Source organism: Brassica napus, chromosome A8 (genome assembly GCF_020379485.1).
Source record: "Brassica napus cultivar Da-Ae chromosome A8, Da-Ae, whole genome shotgun sequence".
NCBI classification, from domain to species: Eukaryota; Viridiplantae; Streptophyta; class Magnoliopsida; order Brassicales; family Brassicaceae; genus Brassica; species Brassica napus.
In genome coordinates, this window is record NC_063441.1 from 8,291,866 (window position 1) to 8,308,591 (window position 16,726).

General features: G+C 34.4%; 2 protein-coding genes across 4 annotated transcripts; both read right to left on the reverse strand.

Annotated features, from left to right (window-relative positions):
• Positions 1-322: 322 nt before the first annotated feature.
• On the reverse strand, positions 323-5,564 carry LOC106418891 (aquaporin NIP3-1). Of its 2 annotated transcripts, XM_013859626.3 has the most exons (4): positions 2,243-5,542; positions 1,464-1,688; positions 814-1,094; positions 323-713 (listed from the first exon to the last, which is right to left on the reverse strand). In XM_013859626.3, the coding sequence occupies exons 1-4, from the start codon at positions 2,372-2,374 to the stop codon at positions 380-382; spliced, it is 972 nt and encodes a 323-aa protein (XP_013715080.1). In that variant the 5' UTR covers positions 2,375-5,542; the 3' UTR covers positions 323-379. The 2 variants fall into 2 exon arrangements, with proteins under 2 accessions (XP_013715080.1, XP_022546447.1); XM_022690726.2 differs by lacking the exon at positions 814-1,094 and having other exon boundaries at positions 422-713; positions 2,243-5,564.
• A 1,002-nt stretch (positions 5,565-6,566) lies between these two features.
• On the reverse strand, positions 6,567-16,365 carry LOC106418765 (protein BREVIS RADIX). 2 transcript variants are annotated; one of them, XM_048738564.1, is made up of 7 exons: positions 16,055-16,364; positions 15,420-15,540; positions 8,985-9,135; positions 7,767-8,149; positions 7,444-7,573; positions 7,030-7,343; positions 6,567-6,844 (listed from the first exon to the last, which is right to left on the reverse strand). In XM_048738564.1, exons 3-7 carry the CDS (start codon positions 9,090-9,092, stop codon positions 6,766-6,768), a joined length of 1,014 nt encoding a protein of 337 aa, XP_048594521.1. In that variant the 5' UTR covers positions 9,093-9,135; positions 15,420-15,540; positions 16,055-16,364; the 3' UTR covers positions 6,567-6,765. The 2 variants fall into 2 exon arrangements, with proteins under 2 accessions (XP_048594521.1, XP_048594522.1); XM_048738565.1 differs by lacking the exon at positions 15,420-15,540 and having other exon boundaries at positions 16,055-16,365.
• Positions 16,366-16,726: the final 361 nt, after the last annotated feature.

A 16,726-nucleotide genomic window follows, 5' to 3' on the forward strand; every position in this document is an offset into this window, starting at 1 on the left:
CAAATTCTTTAAAATTTATTATTTATATCTTTAGTTGAATTCTTTTAGAAACAGTTAAATTCTTTAATCCAATACCACCTTCTTAATGTTAAGAATATATTCAAGCTATTAGGTCAAAACACAAAATATATTGTTAACTTAAAAAAAGTCAAAACAATACACACATTTAACAAGATTGTTTGATTGATACATTTAAATTTCGAAATAAATACTTTACAAAGTACAGTTTTTATTTTACACATTTGTATATCATAGAAAATATTTAACAGACTTTGAAACTTTTTTTCAACAAAGCTTTGTTTTTGTACGCGCATCTGTGAACTAAATTTTGAAAGTATAAAGCACGATAGATTCATGTTGTGAATAGTACATAGATATTTTATGGCAACTTGCATGTGACATTTCTTTTGTCGTTGATATCAGTGGGCGATGAACATATGAATTCTTTCCGGTTAGCCTGGTTGACCACTTGAAGAACACAAATCTCGTCTTGAGATGCTTCTTGGCGATCTCTCGAAGAAATTTTATTGCAATTTGGACGTATTATCTCACCATACGATTTTTTTGTAGACCGTAACATATCATAAGTCCATGCACCTGTTAATGCTCCAATAACCGGTGAAACAATGTACAACCATAAATCCTTATAGCATCCCCATATAAGTGCAGGCCCTAAGCTTCTTGCTGGGTTCATTGATGCTCCGGAGATTGGCCTAATCAATTTGTCAAAATATAGAAATTATTTACTGCATATTTTTATAAAACAAAAATAATAACTTTGTAAACAATATTTTAATGGCTTGGATTAACTACCCGCAGAACAGGATGTCGAGTACAACTGTTGCGCCAATAGCAATGCCTGCGAATGATCCATTGGCTCGTTTATCAGTAGCTACAGCCGAGATAACGAACATCAAGTTGAAAGTAGTGATGAACTCCATTACAAACGTCGCCGTGTTGGAACTTGACGGGTATGTTCCCACATAAATATCGCCTTTGAGGCTACAAACGTTGTCGTCCAGATGGAACACAAGTCGTAGAGCCTCAGCAGCTAAAGTTGAGCCGAGAAGTTGTGCGGCTATATAGCCCGGAACCTATATAAAGAGACCAATCAAAACTTATTATACATAGAGTTTATGGCTTAGGTTGGTATTACGATATTCATGAAAATGAAAGAGAAAATTGCGGGGTGGAATATGACTATATGAGATACTGTTTGATTTGATTATAAACTTCCTTTGGATTTTAATTTTTGATATTGCAAAGATCATCAATTGGGTGGATAAAAATGTGATCATGCACAATGTATGATGTAAATCACGAAATATATCTTGCATTCCGTGATCGGCATGTCATACAAAAGTCTATACTATTTGGTGAATGGGTACAACTGTAACAGTAAGAAATAATAACTAAATTAGTTGATATTTTTTTAATTAGTTGATATTAGTATATGTGTTTACCTGTTTAAACGGGAACTTTCTAGAAGAGGCAAATGCAATGGAAACAGCAGGGTTGAAATGTGCACCAGAGACATGACCAATTGAGTAGATCATAACCATTACGGTTAATCCCCATACCAAAGCTATACCAGGAAGTGTCACCGCTTTACCGTACGTATCATTTACCACGATAGCCGCGCAGCCAGCAAATATGAGAGAAAATGTCCCCACGAACTCGCCAATCAACTAGAATATATAGTTGACAACAATACGATTTCAGCTGAAGCTATGTTATTAATATATATATATATATATATAATATATATATATAAATAAGAAATTAATTCTAACTTTTAATTAATCTACATATTCCGATCAATTAAAGGAAAAAGATTTTAAATCTTTTTCAAAAAAAAATAAAAGGAAAAAGATTCACACGGATCTTTTTCTTAGCTCCGACGTCATAATCTTTTTTTTTGAATAAAATAATCAACATAACTACCTTAAAAAATCTTAACTAATATTTTAAACTACGTTTTGTTTTGTTATAGAAACAAAACTATACCAGACCGATCCATTATAAATATAATTCGGTTTGGTTATTATACTTCATAAATTTGAAAAACTTAGGCCAAAAACTCAAACCAACGTCGAAACTGAATAGGCATATGCTAATCTTCAATCAAACTATAATAATTACTATCAATATGTCTCTATTACGTTAGGAAAACATCTATTACGATAAAAATGCAACTAATATCATTACCCTTTTTTATCAAAAAAAAAACTAATATCATTACCTTTTGAACGAAAGATACGGATACAAGGGGACGGGAAATACCCGGTGATCGGGAATCACCTCCTGATCCACCGTCTTCGATATCGAAGGTGACAGTTTGTGTTTGTGGAGTAGTATCAGAGATCTCAGCCATAAATGAAAGCTCTTTCTCCAAAAATGTTTATAGTTTGCTCATCTGAAAACTCAAATAGTCAACCCTAGTTTGTACTCGTTTATAAGCAAATAGAAAGTTGACTCTATATATTATAGTATTATATAGCGCTTGTTGACAATTCTTTTTAGAATGCAGCTAAATTTTGATAGTTAATAACACTTGAATAGAAGAAATGAGAAAGAAAAAAATAGAAGAAAGTAGTGACCAGCATTATTAAAGAGTATCATTATAGAGGCCGCGGGCCTTGATGGGGAGGAGGTATGGCAGGTGCACTGGCGGAGACAGGTTGAGGAGATGGGGGTCAATCAACCATATGATTAAAAAAAAAATGTACTTGTCTTTTGAAAAGAAAATTTTGTATAACGTTATATAGGTTATATTGACCAAGTAATCTTTGCTGGAAAAAATTGAACCCATGATTTTTAGACAAGTGAATGTTTTCTTCTTTTTTGGCTAATGATATTTCTTGACATAATCATTTAGTTATTAATTTTGTTCTCCATCTTATTTTAATTATTTTCAACATTCAAACACTTAATTTATAAAAAAATATAATATTTGGATAAATAAAAATATCCTAATTATATATTTAATAATAACATAGTTTATATTTTAATTGAGATCATTGTTATTCTTATGTATAGACAAGTTTATCACCAATTAGACAATTATTGGCTCTAGGGATCAGACAGAAAGTGCATTTTGGTTTTGAGATTAGAGCATGGGAAGATCTATGGATTCTATCAATTCCTGCGAGGCTACTTGGGACCAATATTCAGTTGTTCATCCAAGGCTAGAAATGAGTGACTTTATTCATAATGAGCCTAAATAGTGGGATGTAGAACTTGGAGAGTCTAGTTTTACCGGAAGATATACCACTTATCCGAAGTTTGGCTGTAAGTCAATCAATCCACATAAGATGATAAGGTTTGTCGGAGTTATACAAAGAGTAGTCATTATACTGTAAAATCGGGATATTGGGTGGATAGGAATATTCTAAACCACAAACCTGAGGTCATGGTAACTGAACCTAGCATCACTATTCAAACTTTTCTTGAAAAAGTAGTGCTTCTAAGAAGATATGTCATCTTATATGGTAGATCATAACATGAAATTTAATGGTAACGGAGGATCTGACATGTCGTTATATGCGATGTGATAATAATTGTTCTCGGTGTGGAGGTATAGATGAATATGTAATCATGTGATTTTTGAGTGTCTCCCAGCTTTGGAAACTTGGGCATAATCATCTAAGCCTTCTTGCACATCTATTTTTTCTGATTTCTAGCGTTTACACCAACTTGGACTATCTGTTATGGCAGAAATGCGATATTGAATAACCGGAATTGTATCCTTATTCATGGGTAATCTAGTATCTACATAAAGCTCGATACAATATTTAGAAGAATCACAAGAAATCCTCTAGAGCTAGTAAGCCACGTGGAGGGCATGGCGGACCCAGCCCTAAATTTAAGGGGTGTCAAAGATTGGGCTTTGGCCCAGAACGAAAATAATTTTAAGAAAAAATTGGTATAAAGCAGGTGCAACATGGAATCGAGCCTGGGTTATGTGGGTCAGAAGAGGAGATTGTTAACCGAATGAACTATGAAAACCTATTGACAACATACCAAAACAGCTAAAACTTATATTTAACCTGGTGCAGCTGACCCACTATTGGTCAACGTGGGTCCGCCTCTGGTGGAGGGTGAATGTCAAGTGTGGTAAGCAAATGTAAAGGACATAGCAGAGATGTGATCACTACATAATCCAATGACAACTCAAACCTTAATCTTGATGAACATTTGTTTGGTGGATGGGGACTCTTGAATCACAATTCAGTGAATGTGAATGTGTTTGGAAAGATTCTTCAGAATATGACCAACTTTTGAAAATAAGGAATCAAAGGAGGCCTTGTCATATCTACATACGGAGTTGGAAACACTTTCTTAGGGTATAGAAATAATCTTACAATACTCAATATGTCATCATTTTCTGAAAGAATTGCAAAGACATGATTTCAATGATCCAAGAACCAACATCATGGCCAACCTTTTTAAAGGAATTGAAGGAGTTAGATATAATAAAATAAAGATTTCAAATTTTTTGTATTCTTTATATATTAAAAGATAAGCATTTGTAATAAATGTGTTTACAAACTAATTGACACATGACAGCTTCACAATCATTAAAAAAAAATGAATGCTAACATGACAACCTCACAATTATTTTAAAAAATAATGTGTTCACACACTAATTTTCTTAACTCTAGTTGATACAGTTTAATGTAATCACACATTATTTTTTTTAATCAACTCATTTTAAGTTTGTGCATTTTTAACATTTGTATCAGTGAATTGAATTTATCTTCGTGCTACTATTGAATAATATCATTGTTGAAGAAAAAAATTACAAAATAATCAAAGTTTCGTATCAACTAAAATGATGGAATAAGAATGTTTTTATAAATTGAACGTTTTGTACCTTGTTGTACTTGGCCATTGTTGAGGCTTTTTTTTACACGAAGGCATCAAATAATTGTGATTGGTTATGAATTAAGGAAACTGAGGTGAAAAACACCACACACAAAGTCAGATCTTTAGCTTAGCCAAATTTAATTTTATTTACAAAATTTTCATACCATACCAAGAATTAGAAATATAATCAAATTGCTAGAAAAAATCAGAATCATAAAAGCTTTAAAAGAAAAGAACATTCGTGAAATCGATTGAAAAATACAATTCAAGTGTTGGGTGAATAGATCACATTATTTTCGATGCAAACCCTAACCCTCTTTTCACTCGATTGTATCATGTTTTATTATATTTACCAAGATTTTTTATAAGAAAGTGCATGTTATTGGTTATAGACTACGTCAATTTTGCAACATGCCAACAATATTGACACGACGTCCAACCATTTTTATTGGTATTCTTAATGTATGGTCCAATAATTATATATGTAAAATAAGCCCAAAATATCTGCTTTACATTTATTTTATTTTGCTTTATATTAATATAAGAAATTAAGTCTAGGAAAAATATCTAGATCCGAAGAAAAGAACAAAACTTGATTTCGAAGTAATACTAAAGACAACTTAAAATTGATTAAGTACTCATATGGATCTAAAAAATTAATATTTGATCCAAACTGAAATATTTGGTTACCAAAAATATTTAAATCACAATTATATACTTGAATATATATAAATTATTTTTAATTTTATATATGTCTATTAGATATTTAGAAATATGAAAATATCTAAAACTTATCAAAGTAGTCACAAGTAAATATCTAAAAAAATATATTCAAAATACTGAAAATATATACTTGTTCTCCATCCAAATATTTAATTTGAACAAATTTTTATGTAAATTTAAGTATTTAGCCTTACATTATTCAAATTTTTATGTTTTATATTATTTTTATTTTCGGATTTTGAGGACTTACACATATTTTCATTTTTGGTTAAAAAAATTACATAATTAAAATGGGTACCCAAACTTGAATCCGAACCGTACCCGCAATGATTCAAACCAAATCCAAAAAAAAATCAATCCGAAATTTGTAAATATCCTAATTAGATTTAAATTTCTAACTCTAAAAAACCAAAATTCGAATAGATCAACTGAATCCGAATGGATATCTGAATGTCAATCCCTAGAAAAATCTATACGACGAAGCCCTTAGTACAACGTAAAATAAATAATCTGATCAATTGTTTCACTCTGCACAAAGCGCGGTCACTACCTAATTGTCTACTCCTCGAATGCAAAAGTGGAGTGCAGATTCTCTAGCAAACATTATATGTGTGTTTCACATATATGTGTTTTTCGTTGGTTGTTATATTCTATTTTTATTCTGTTATATTCGAGTCATGCACTTCTTTTTCAAGTGGTCTATCTTAGGCCAGGTCCGGTCCATACTACAAGCAAGGTGAACAATGGCTTAGGGCCCAAATGGCTTAGGGAAAAAAATCTAAAATTTTGTTAGTAAGAAAAAGACACATTTTTTCTAATTTAAATAGAGCTTTGATTTGGTTTGGGCTGACCCTGTCTCAGGCTCATTTGATCATATCAACCATATACTTGGAAGAAATGTTTATTTGGATTGCACTTGATGATGATCTGATTGGGAATCGCTTAAGCAACCAATGTTTTTAAGAGCACTTAACTAATGTTCAAAAAAGAAATTTTCTGTAGCTTAAGATCTATACATAAATCGAAGTGCTTTGATTCATCGTCGATGATTAAGCTGATTACATATTAACCATCATCAACCGTTAACATTAGCAAAATGTGTATATATATGAGTTGATGTGTTGAACAGGTTAATTAACTAAAGATTTTGAAGAGACTCGTATTTCTATATTGCTAGAGGTATTGAGTTTGTATTCTCTCCCTGTTCTGCTCCCACCACGTCTTTGCATGCACTTCCCCAAACCGTTCCCGGCTGTTGATTAAACAATAAAAATCGGGTTAGTTACGGTCTGATGTTGAGTTACAAGATGTATCACGTCATCTCTTTGTTAACCGACATTTTAAACCGGTATCCTAAACCGGTAACCAGAGTAATCAGAGGCTTTAAGCACTAAACGATTCACCCCAACTGTAAAGTCTTTTCGATGTTTGTTATACCTGAATCTGACCCGACGTAGCTCTCTAGTCCCGTCTGCTAGTTGTCTGATGGTAATGTAAACGCCAGTCTCATCCTCTTCGATCCACTCGGCCTGCATTTCACTAGCGTTGCTCACTGACGGTGGTTCATCTCTTGAAGAGGTGGTTGTTTGTGCTGCATCCATTGTAGGTCCTCCATGATGATCATAGTTGCTAGAGCGACCATAGAAGTGATGAGGGACATTAACTCCTGGAGGTCTGAAGTTGTGTCTTGGAGTCCAGTCTTTGCTCTCTCTCGCTGATTCTATCTTGGAGTAAGTTGAATCTTTCTCTGACTGAAAAAAAAAAAACCAATCAAGACAAAGATTCACTAAACGTTCTTGTCTGAAGAAGACCAAAGTAACATTGCATATCAATATGTGTTTTTTTAATTACCTGGTCATCGGATTTTGCCGGGGTTTGAAGAGCTTGGCGATTAAATCTCTGTACGTTGTAAAGCTCAACGATTTTTTCATAGTTTTCACCCCACCACCGTTGAGCCTGCCACTTGTCGAATGTCTCCCGGCTGTCAAAAACAAGACACAATTAATGGTTTGTTTTAGCTTCCAATGTCTTGTAGTGAAAACATCTGAATCACTTTGGGACATCAAATCTAGCAGAGTACTCCAAGTCTGCAACCAAACCATCATACATATCGAAACACAACATGCGGGCTCTCTTCTAGAAAACTCAAAGATCACACAGAGGGGTATGAGTACCTAAAGCGGATCCGTTTAAGATCATTGCCTCCACTGGGGAGAGAAGCAAATGTGATATGCACGCCTGGTTCTACTTGAGCCATCCACTCTTTAGGCCCTTCATCATCTAGTACCACATCACAAGACTGAGCAGAGACAGATTCCCGGTCGTTTCCATAGATTGAAGTGAACTTTGCCCCTGCTGGATGGTGAGAGGAGTTTATGAAGTCCCAAGCAGGTGTTGAACCGGCACTTCCACCCATGTAAGGGTAGGGAACACCTTCAGAAGCATTGTCAAAATCCGAGAACGGTCTATGTCCTTTCTTCATGGGGCTGCGAGGGGAACCAGTGCATGGCTTGCATTGTTTATAAGCACCAGAGAATTTCATAGCCATATCTTTAATCTGCATAACATTGGTGCCCAAAAACGCATTTTATAACGCAATCATGTTGAATACAAACATTTCACTAACCTTGTAGGAAAAACTCTCAGGGCTTTAAGCATCAAGAGAAGTTTATTTTTAGTCCCAAAGGAATTAAAAGGAGGTATACTGTGAAAATTCTTAAAAAACATCAATAAAGATATGAGATCTAACATCTAGTTAGTCTAACATAATTAAAAGGATGGATATAAAAAAAAAATCAGAACGGCCATCTCTTCCTTTTATTTTTTCTTATTTGATTTACTAAAGAATTCCCTTTACTTTTTTTTCTTATCTAGGTAAGAATTCAGTAAAGCCTATTTGAGAAAAGTATAATTTGATCAGTCTTCATTAGCAATACTCATAAGCTTTAATCAGCCAATATACTCCTAACAAATATTGAACTAGATACATAAACTAAAGTTTTTTGAATCTGGGATTGAATTGTTTCAGTAGCTGTTTGACTTTCATGTCTAGTCAGATAGATGGGAAACAAACACTGACATAACCTATTAAAAGAGAGATTGGTGAAAGATTCCAAGCAAGTGAGGTTGCATTTCTGTCTAAACAACAGTGACCAAACTATATCTATAGGTATTTCACAACAAATTCTCAAAGATAAACAAACCAATATCAGTAAAATCTATGGAACGTACGTCTCCTTATAGATTAAAAGATTAATTTTTTAATCTTCAGTGAGATAAGTTAATTGGACCCCCATCTGTGTCTTCGGTTAGTTTCACTGGAAAGGCAATTAGGGAAAAGCAACAAAAAAGTGAAGAAAAAATCGAAGGATAAACTAAGAAAGAAGAGAGACCTGTGTGGTTAGGCTTTTGACGGATTCTTTAGTATTGGGAGTGGTGCCTCCACGCGCTCCGAGTTCTTCACCACCGTCTGCTTTCGTACAAGCTATGCAAGTAAACATCTTTGCCTCTTTTTTCCTATGTGTTCTCTTTGCCTTTACAGCCCTATAAGATTTTGTATAAAACAGAGTCTACTTAAAAATAAACATCACGCAACCAAACCTCAATGAATAGTACAACAAACCAAAATAAATTACAAGTTGTTTAAATTAGAGAGCTAAGCAATAAAGGGACCCACAATCCGACATATAACACGGTAGATATATAGATTATGTAATCATAGTAGACATTTATTTTTGTTAAAAGTTAAGGTTTCTTATAGAATGTAATTAAAAAAGATAAATGGTCCTAGAAAATGAATAGTAGCACACAAATGTAAAACATTAGTTAGAAGTTAGAACATAGAAGTGGAATTTGGATGCCAATTGTCGTTTTTCTCTAACGAACAGCACAAGACAAAAGGACAAAGTTGTGACGCATCTCTCTTCTGGTTAGAAAACAACTACTCCAAAGAAAACAGAGACTTGACAGAATGCATTTAAGAAATAAAAATGGAAAAAACATTCCACCATGGTTGGACGTGAGTGTTACCTCACAGGAATAAAAAAAAAAAGCTATGGAGTGATCTTGATTGAGACAAAAGTGTTGAAATATAGTTAAAACTACAAATTAATCAGTTTTCCCTTTTTTAAAGAAAGATGTTGGAACTAGAAAAGAGAGAGAACTTGGGGATCAGAGGATAGGACCCCAGTGAGGGAATAATTTTTTAATTGTGATTTTTTTTGTTAACCCTGAAAAATAACTTTAAAATTTTGCAAGTCCTTTTTTTGTCAACAAAATTTTGCAAGTCGAAGCACCAAAAATGTTAGATATATTATTCGAGAGAATAGAATCAAATAATATGGTTCAGATCAAATGCTTTTTTTTTTGCTTTTTTTTTGGGGGGGAGGGGGGGGGGGGGGGGGGGGGGGGGGGGGGGGGGGGGGGGGGGGTTTAAGATTTTTCGTGTATTCTTTTTTTAATTAAAAATGGTTTGAAAGAAATGCTTGTGTTTGCAGCAAAGAGCCCATCGCTGCAAACATATCAAAAGTTGGTAGAATAAAGCATTTTTGCAGTAGCCGGCCTGAAAATGATCACATTTTAAAATAAGATTATATTATTCGAGAGAATAGAATCAAATAATATGGTTCAGATTCTCCTCGTGTTTAGCACCATTCAAGACAAGAAAACAAAAAAAAAAAATATGAACACCATTGGAACCACTGGAAAAGAAAATAATCAAGAAAACGGAATCTTGACAGTCACGTGTATGGAAAAAGAAAAAGAAAAAAAACAAAAAGAAAAAGAGTTTAGTTTCTATATTTAGGGTTCCTTTGTGTGTTGAGGGACCAATCTAAAGCGTGTCGAGAGATGAAAGCTACAGATAATGACTGTATTCTACCATACTCAGAATTTTTTTTTTCAGCAATCACGAATTAGGAAGAATTGTTGAGAAGAAAACTTGATTTGGGTCAATTATTGGATTAACAAATCACTAATCATGTTTAGTCAAATCTTAACCCAAATTCTAGAATAATCTTCCACTTCCTTAAATTAAAAATCTAGATATTTTCATAAAAAATTCTAGATAAGTAAGGAAAAATAATCTTAGATATTTAAGTAGAAGATATTTTTTATTTTGGAGGCTATAAATACCTATCCTTTTTTCTCATTTTAAATGATCAAGAAAGAATCCAAGTAATCTTTTTCAAAGTTATAAAAAAATTTCTTCTTCACACAAAATACTTTCTCTTCAAACACTTTAAAAAATTTCTCCATTGTAACAAAGTTTTTCATTCCAACAAATAGTATCAGAAATACAAGTTCCTTTTAAAGATGGCAGATAGTGGTATTCCTTTTCAAGTTCCATTGCTCACAAAGAGCAACTGTTTATCTTAGGATGATGGCTATCCTAAGAACACATGATGTGTGAAAATAGTCGAGAAAGGCTTCGTTGAACCGGAGAATGATGGTGGCTTATCTCAAACACAAAATAATGGTTTGAGAGATTCAAAGAAGAGAGACAAGAATGCTCTCTGTCTAATCTATCAAGGAGTAGATGAAGATACATTTGAGAAGGTTGCTGGTGTAAGAACGTCCAAGGAAGTATGGGAGAAGCTTCAGACATCTTACAAGGGAGCATAACAAGTTAAGAAGTTACGACTTCAAACTCTAAGAGGAGAATTTGAAGCATAACAAATGAAGAAAGGAGTACTCATCTCAGATTACTTTTCAAGAGTCTTGACGGTTACTAATAATCTAAAGAAAAATGGTGAAAAGTTAGATGAGGTGAGAATCATGGAGAAAATTCTTAGATCGTTGGATTCAAAATTTGAGCATATTGTCGCCGTGATTGAAGAGACAAAGGACTTGGAGACTATGACGATGGAACAAGTTCTTGGATCACTGCAATCTTATGAAGAAAAAAGAAGAAGAAGAAGAAATAAGATAGTGTGGAGCAAATTCTCAAAATGAGAATTGATCAAAAGGAAGAAAGTGGCCAAAATCGTCCGAGACGTGGTGGTAGTCATTTTCGAGGACGAGGTCGTGGTGCAAATGGACGAGGTTGGAGACCATGTGAAGAAAAATTGAACCAAAGAGGAGATAATTCATCAAGAGATCGTGGAAGAGGAAATACAAAATCAAGGTACGATAAATCAAGCATCAAATACTATAGTTGCGGGAAGTTTGGACATTATGCTTCTGAATGCAAGACTCCAAACAACAATAGAGTTGAAGAGAAGTCGAACTATGTTGAAGAAAGGAGTAAAGAAAAAAGATATGCTATTGATGGCTTACAAGAAGAATGAACCAAATGAGGTTCACAAGTGGTACCTTGATAGTGGCGCAGGAAATCACATGTGTGGGAATAAGAGCATGTTTGTGGAGCTTGATGAATCGGTGAAAACCAATGTGGCTTTGGGAGATGAATTGAAGATGGAAGTGACATGTAAAAGAAATATTTTCATCCACTTGAAGAATGGAGATCATCAATTCATTTTCAACGTTTACTACATTCCAAGCATGAAGACCAACATCTTGAGCCTAGGACAACTCTTAGAGAAAGGTTATGACATTCGACTAAAGGATAATAGTCTTTCTTTAAGAGATAAAGAAAATAATCTCATCACAAAGGTGCCGATGTCAAGTAATAGAATGCTTTTCCTAAACATTCAACATGACATCGCAAGGTGTCTGAAGATGTGCTACAAGGAAGAGTCTTGGCTTTGGCATCTTCGATTTGAGCATCTCAACTTTGGAAGTTTAGAACTACTTTCCAAGAAAGAAATGGTGAAAGGATTACCTTGCATCAATCATCCAAATCAAGTGTGTGAAGATTGCTTACTTGGAAAGCAATTCAAGATGAGTTTTCCAAAGGAGTCGGAGACAAAAGCAAGAAATTCACTAGAACTCATACATACAGATGTATGTGGACCGTCTAACCAAGTTTACTTGGTAAGAGTAACTACTTCCTTCTCTTTATTGATGACTTTTCAAGAAAAACATGGGTTTACTTTTTGAAACAAAAATCAAAAGTGTTTGAAAATTTCAAAAAGTTTAAAGCCCATGTTGAAAAGGAAAGTGGTCTTAAGATCAAATCCATGATGTCGGATCGAGCAGGTGAATTCATGTCTAAGGAGTTTCTGAAGTATTGTGAAAATAATGGCATCCGAAGAAAACTTACGGTGCCGAAAACCCCTCAACAAAATGGAGTAGCGGAAAAAAAGAATAGGACAATACTTGAGATGGTAAGAAGCATGCTCAAAAGTAAGAAGCTACCAAAGGAGTTGTGGGCAGAAGCAGTTTCTTGTGTGGTTTATATATCAAACCGTTCTCCAACAAAGATTATTCTAGAAATTCACCACAAGAATCTTGGAGCGGAAGGAAGCATGGAGTCTCACACCTAAGAGTCTTTGGAAGCATTGTTCACGCTCATGTTCCAGACGAGAAGCATAGCAAACTAGATGATAAAAGTGAGAAGTACATCTTCATTGGGTATGATGCTAACTCCAAAGGCTACAAGCTCTACAATCCTGAAACAAAGAAGACAATTATTAGTCAGAATGTCATCTTTGATGAAGAAGGAGAATGGGATTAGAGATCAAATAATGAAGACTACAACTTCCTTCCATCCTTTGAAGAAGAGAATGTGGAGCAACCGAGAGAAGAGCCAGCTACACCACCAAGTAACCAACAACAAGTTCTCAAGGAGATGAAAGTTCAAGTGAAAAGACTCCATGTTTAAGAAGTCTACAAGACATCTACGAGGTAACCGAAAATCAAGACAATCTTACCTTATTTTGACTATTTGCAGATTGCGAGCCTATGAAATTTGAAGAAGCTCAAGAAAAGAAGTCATGGAGAAGTGAAATGGATGAAGAAATCAAATCGATAAAAAAAAATGATACATGGGAGTTAACTTCACTTCCAAATGGGCATAAAGCAATCAGTGTGAAGTGGGTGTACAAGGCACAGAAGAACTCTAAAGGAGAAGTTGAAAGATACATGGCAAGATTGGTGACAAAAGGCTATAGTCAAAGAGCCGGGATCGACTATGATGAGGTATTTGCTCCAGTTCCTCTCTTAGAAACGGTTAGATTAATCATTTCATTGGCAGCCCAAAATAGTTGGAGGATACATCAAATGGATGTCAAATCAACCATCTTAAATGGAGACCTTGAGGATGAAGTCTACATTGAGCAACCAAAAAGCTACACAGTCAAAGGAGAAGAAGACAAAGTCTTAAGGCTGAAGAAGGCGATTTATGGATTAAAGCAAACACCAAGAGCATGAAACACTAGGATTGATAAGTACTTCAAGGAGAAAGGCTTCAACAAGTGTCCATATGAGCATGCACTTTATATCAAAACTCAAAACAATGATATTCTGATTGCATACTTGTATAAGGATGACTTGATATTCATCGGCAACAATCTGATTATGTTTGAAAATTTCAAGATTGAGATGACAAAGGAGTTCGAGATGACATATATTGGACTGATGTCATACTACCTTGGCATTGAAGTAAAGCAAGAAGAAAATGGAATTTTCATTACTCAAGAAGGTTATGCTAAAGAGGTGCTTAAGAAGTTCAAGATGGATGACTCAAATTCAGTTTGCATGCCAATGGAATGTCGAGTCAAGTTATCAAAGGGAGAAGAAAGAGAGAGTGTTGATCTAACGCTCTTTAAGAGTTTGGTTGGAAGCTTAAGATATCTAACGTGCACAAGACCTGACATCATGCACGCAATTGGAGTAGTAAGTCGATACATGGAGCATCGAACAACAAATCACTTCAAGGCAACTAAGAGGATCCTACGCTCTATCAAAGGTACAATCAACTTTGGTTTGTACTACTCTATCTTTGAAGATTACAAGCTTGTTGGATATAGCGATAGCTATTGAGGTGGAGATGTAGATGACCGGAAAAGCACAAGTGGCTTTATGTTTTTCATTAGAGAAACCGATTTCACATGGATGTCAAAGAAGCAACCAATTGTCGCTCTTTCTACTTGTGAAATGGAGTATGTGGCAGCTACTTCATGTGTTTGCCATGCTATTTGGCTACGAAACTTGCTAAAGAGTTGAACCTACCACAATAGGAGCCAATGAAGATCTTTGTGGATAACAAGTCGGTAATAACATTGGCAAAAAATCCAGTCATCCCTGATCGAAGTAAGCACATCAACACTCGTTATCACTACATTCGAAAATGTGTTACTAAGATGGATGTACAATTGTAGTATGTGAAGACAAATATGATCAAGTAGATGATATTTTCACCAAGCTACTCAAGCGAGAAGACTTCATCAAAATGAGAAGCTTACTTTGAGTAACCAAATCAAGTTTGAGGGATGTTGAGAAGTAAACTTGATTTGGATCACATTATTGGGCTAACAAATCACTAATCATGTTTAGTCCAATATTAACCCAAATTCTAGAATAATCTTCTACTCCTTAAGTTTAAAGTCTAGATATTTTTATAGAAAATTCTAGATAATTAAGGAAAATATATAAGATCTTTTGTACTTCGGAAGCTATAAATACATCCCTCTCTTTTCATTTTGAATGATCAAAAAAAAATCCAAGTTTGTAACAAAAGATCGAAGTAATAAAAAATCATTTTCTAAGTTATAAAAAGTTTCTTCTTCACACAAAACACTTTCTCTTCAAACACTTAAAATACTTTTTCCATTTTAACAAAGTTTTTCGTTCCAATGAGAATGTGTTCTTGACATCAAAAGCAAATTAAAAAAAAAAATTAAAACAAGATTTTTTTTTCAGGCATTCAATTTGATTTTTCGAAAGGCATTAAATTTGTTTTGAATGGGGATATGGGTTTTACTGACCTTTGTTATCGGATCTTAATTTGATTATAGTAGCTCTGCTTTTGTTTCCGCTTTTAAGATTTGGTCTTATTTTGATAGCCGGCACGAGTGGGGTGTGTTCTGTGCCTAAGCCTATAGATAGCTGCAGAAGAGTAGTAGCGTTCCAGAGAGTTCATCGTAGTAAATGTGAAAGAAACAAAATCAATTGATGATGATGAATTTAGCTTAACAATGGCAGAGAAAAAAATTGGCGGTATTCTTTTTTCTTTCAAGTAAAAAGTTATTAGGGAACAATTAATACCCGCGAAACTTTTTAAGTGAAGAACATATATACAAATTTTCCTGGAAAGCTATAGAAAAAAAAATCTGTATGGATGCCTAGAAATCTGAAACTGGAGAAATTTTTAGAAAATATGCAGCAGGTAAAGGCATCAAAAATCCTTTTTTTATTTACCAAAAAAATAGTTTGAAAAGATCGATCGTTAAAAACAGTTGCAAAAAAATCTCTATTTCTTTTGTTTTTTGAACCCTGATTATTTCTTAACCGCTTCTACAGAAGAGAAATTTCAAAAATAAAACAAGCAAAGAATCTTTGATTTTCTTTTCTCGAGAAAAACAGTAAAGATGATGATATCTCAGAACAGCTTGTTACTGACCTGAAATGTCTTCTTCGCAGCGAAGTCGAATCAAATCTCCGCTCTCACGAACTCACACTGAACAAGACAAACTCCAAACCAAACCACTTCCAGCCTCCTCCAATATCAAACAAAAACGGGCGGAGAATTCGGGTTAATGAATCAAACGAGAACTGAAACGGAGCTCCGACATTTTGATCTCTACTCTCACTATAAATTATGACCAAGAGCAAGAGTGGAGACAAGAGCATCTCTGGGTATTTATACGTGGAGGAGAGACAAGTTTTTAACGGCGTTAACAGATAAAAGAAACAAGAAAACACCGTGAGTTTTTTAACGGTGACATGAAAATTGGTCTAGTTAAGAGACGGCAGCGAGGGCCCAATGTTGTCTACACGGTGACGGAGATTGCTTACGTGTGCTGGAAGTAGATTACGCGGTAGTTAGTGATTGGATGAAGACAGCTGAAACCGGGTCGGGTTATAGTTACGATATATTTGACAGGCCAAGGGAACGGTCGCATCACCGTTTGCTTTCTCGTGGCCTTGTGGGTTCTCTTCTCTTTTCATTTTTTTTTTTAAATTTTAATACTGTGTATACTATTTGTATCATCGTTTTGTCTTGTTTTAGGTCTTATCATGTGTGAGAATTTTTTGTTTTTATCTTTTCTCCTAAACGAGTAAAGAACATCAG

Excerpts from the sequence above, each read along its gene's own strand:
- LOC106418765 (XM_048738565.1), bottom strand. The coding sequence starts at position 9,092 with ATGTTTACTTGCATAGCTTGTACGAAAGCAGACGGTGGTGAAGAACTC. Across the intron at positions 7,344-7,443 it reads CGGCAAAATCCGATGACCAG|TCAGAGAAAGATTCAACTTA; the intron begins GTAATTAAAAAA and ends TTTTTTTTTCAG. Across the intron at positions 6,845-7,029 it reads CTACGTCGGGTCAGATTCAG|CCGGGAACGGTTTGGGGAAG; the intron begins GTATAACAAACA and ends TTTAATCAACAG.
- LOC106418891 (XM_013859626.3), bottom strand. The coding sequence starts at position 2,374 with ATGGCTGAGATCTCTGATACTACTCCACAAACACAAACTGTCACCTTC. Across the intron at positions 1,689-2,242 it reads CCGTATCTTTCGTTCAAAAG|TTGATTGGCGAGTTCGTGGG; the intron begins GTAATGATATTA and ends TATATATTCTAG. Across the intron at positions 1,095-1,463 it reads GAAAGTTCCCGTTTAAACAG|GTTCCGGGCTATATAGCCGC; the intron begins GTAAACACATAT and ends CTCTTTATATAG.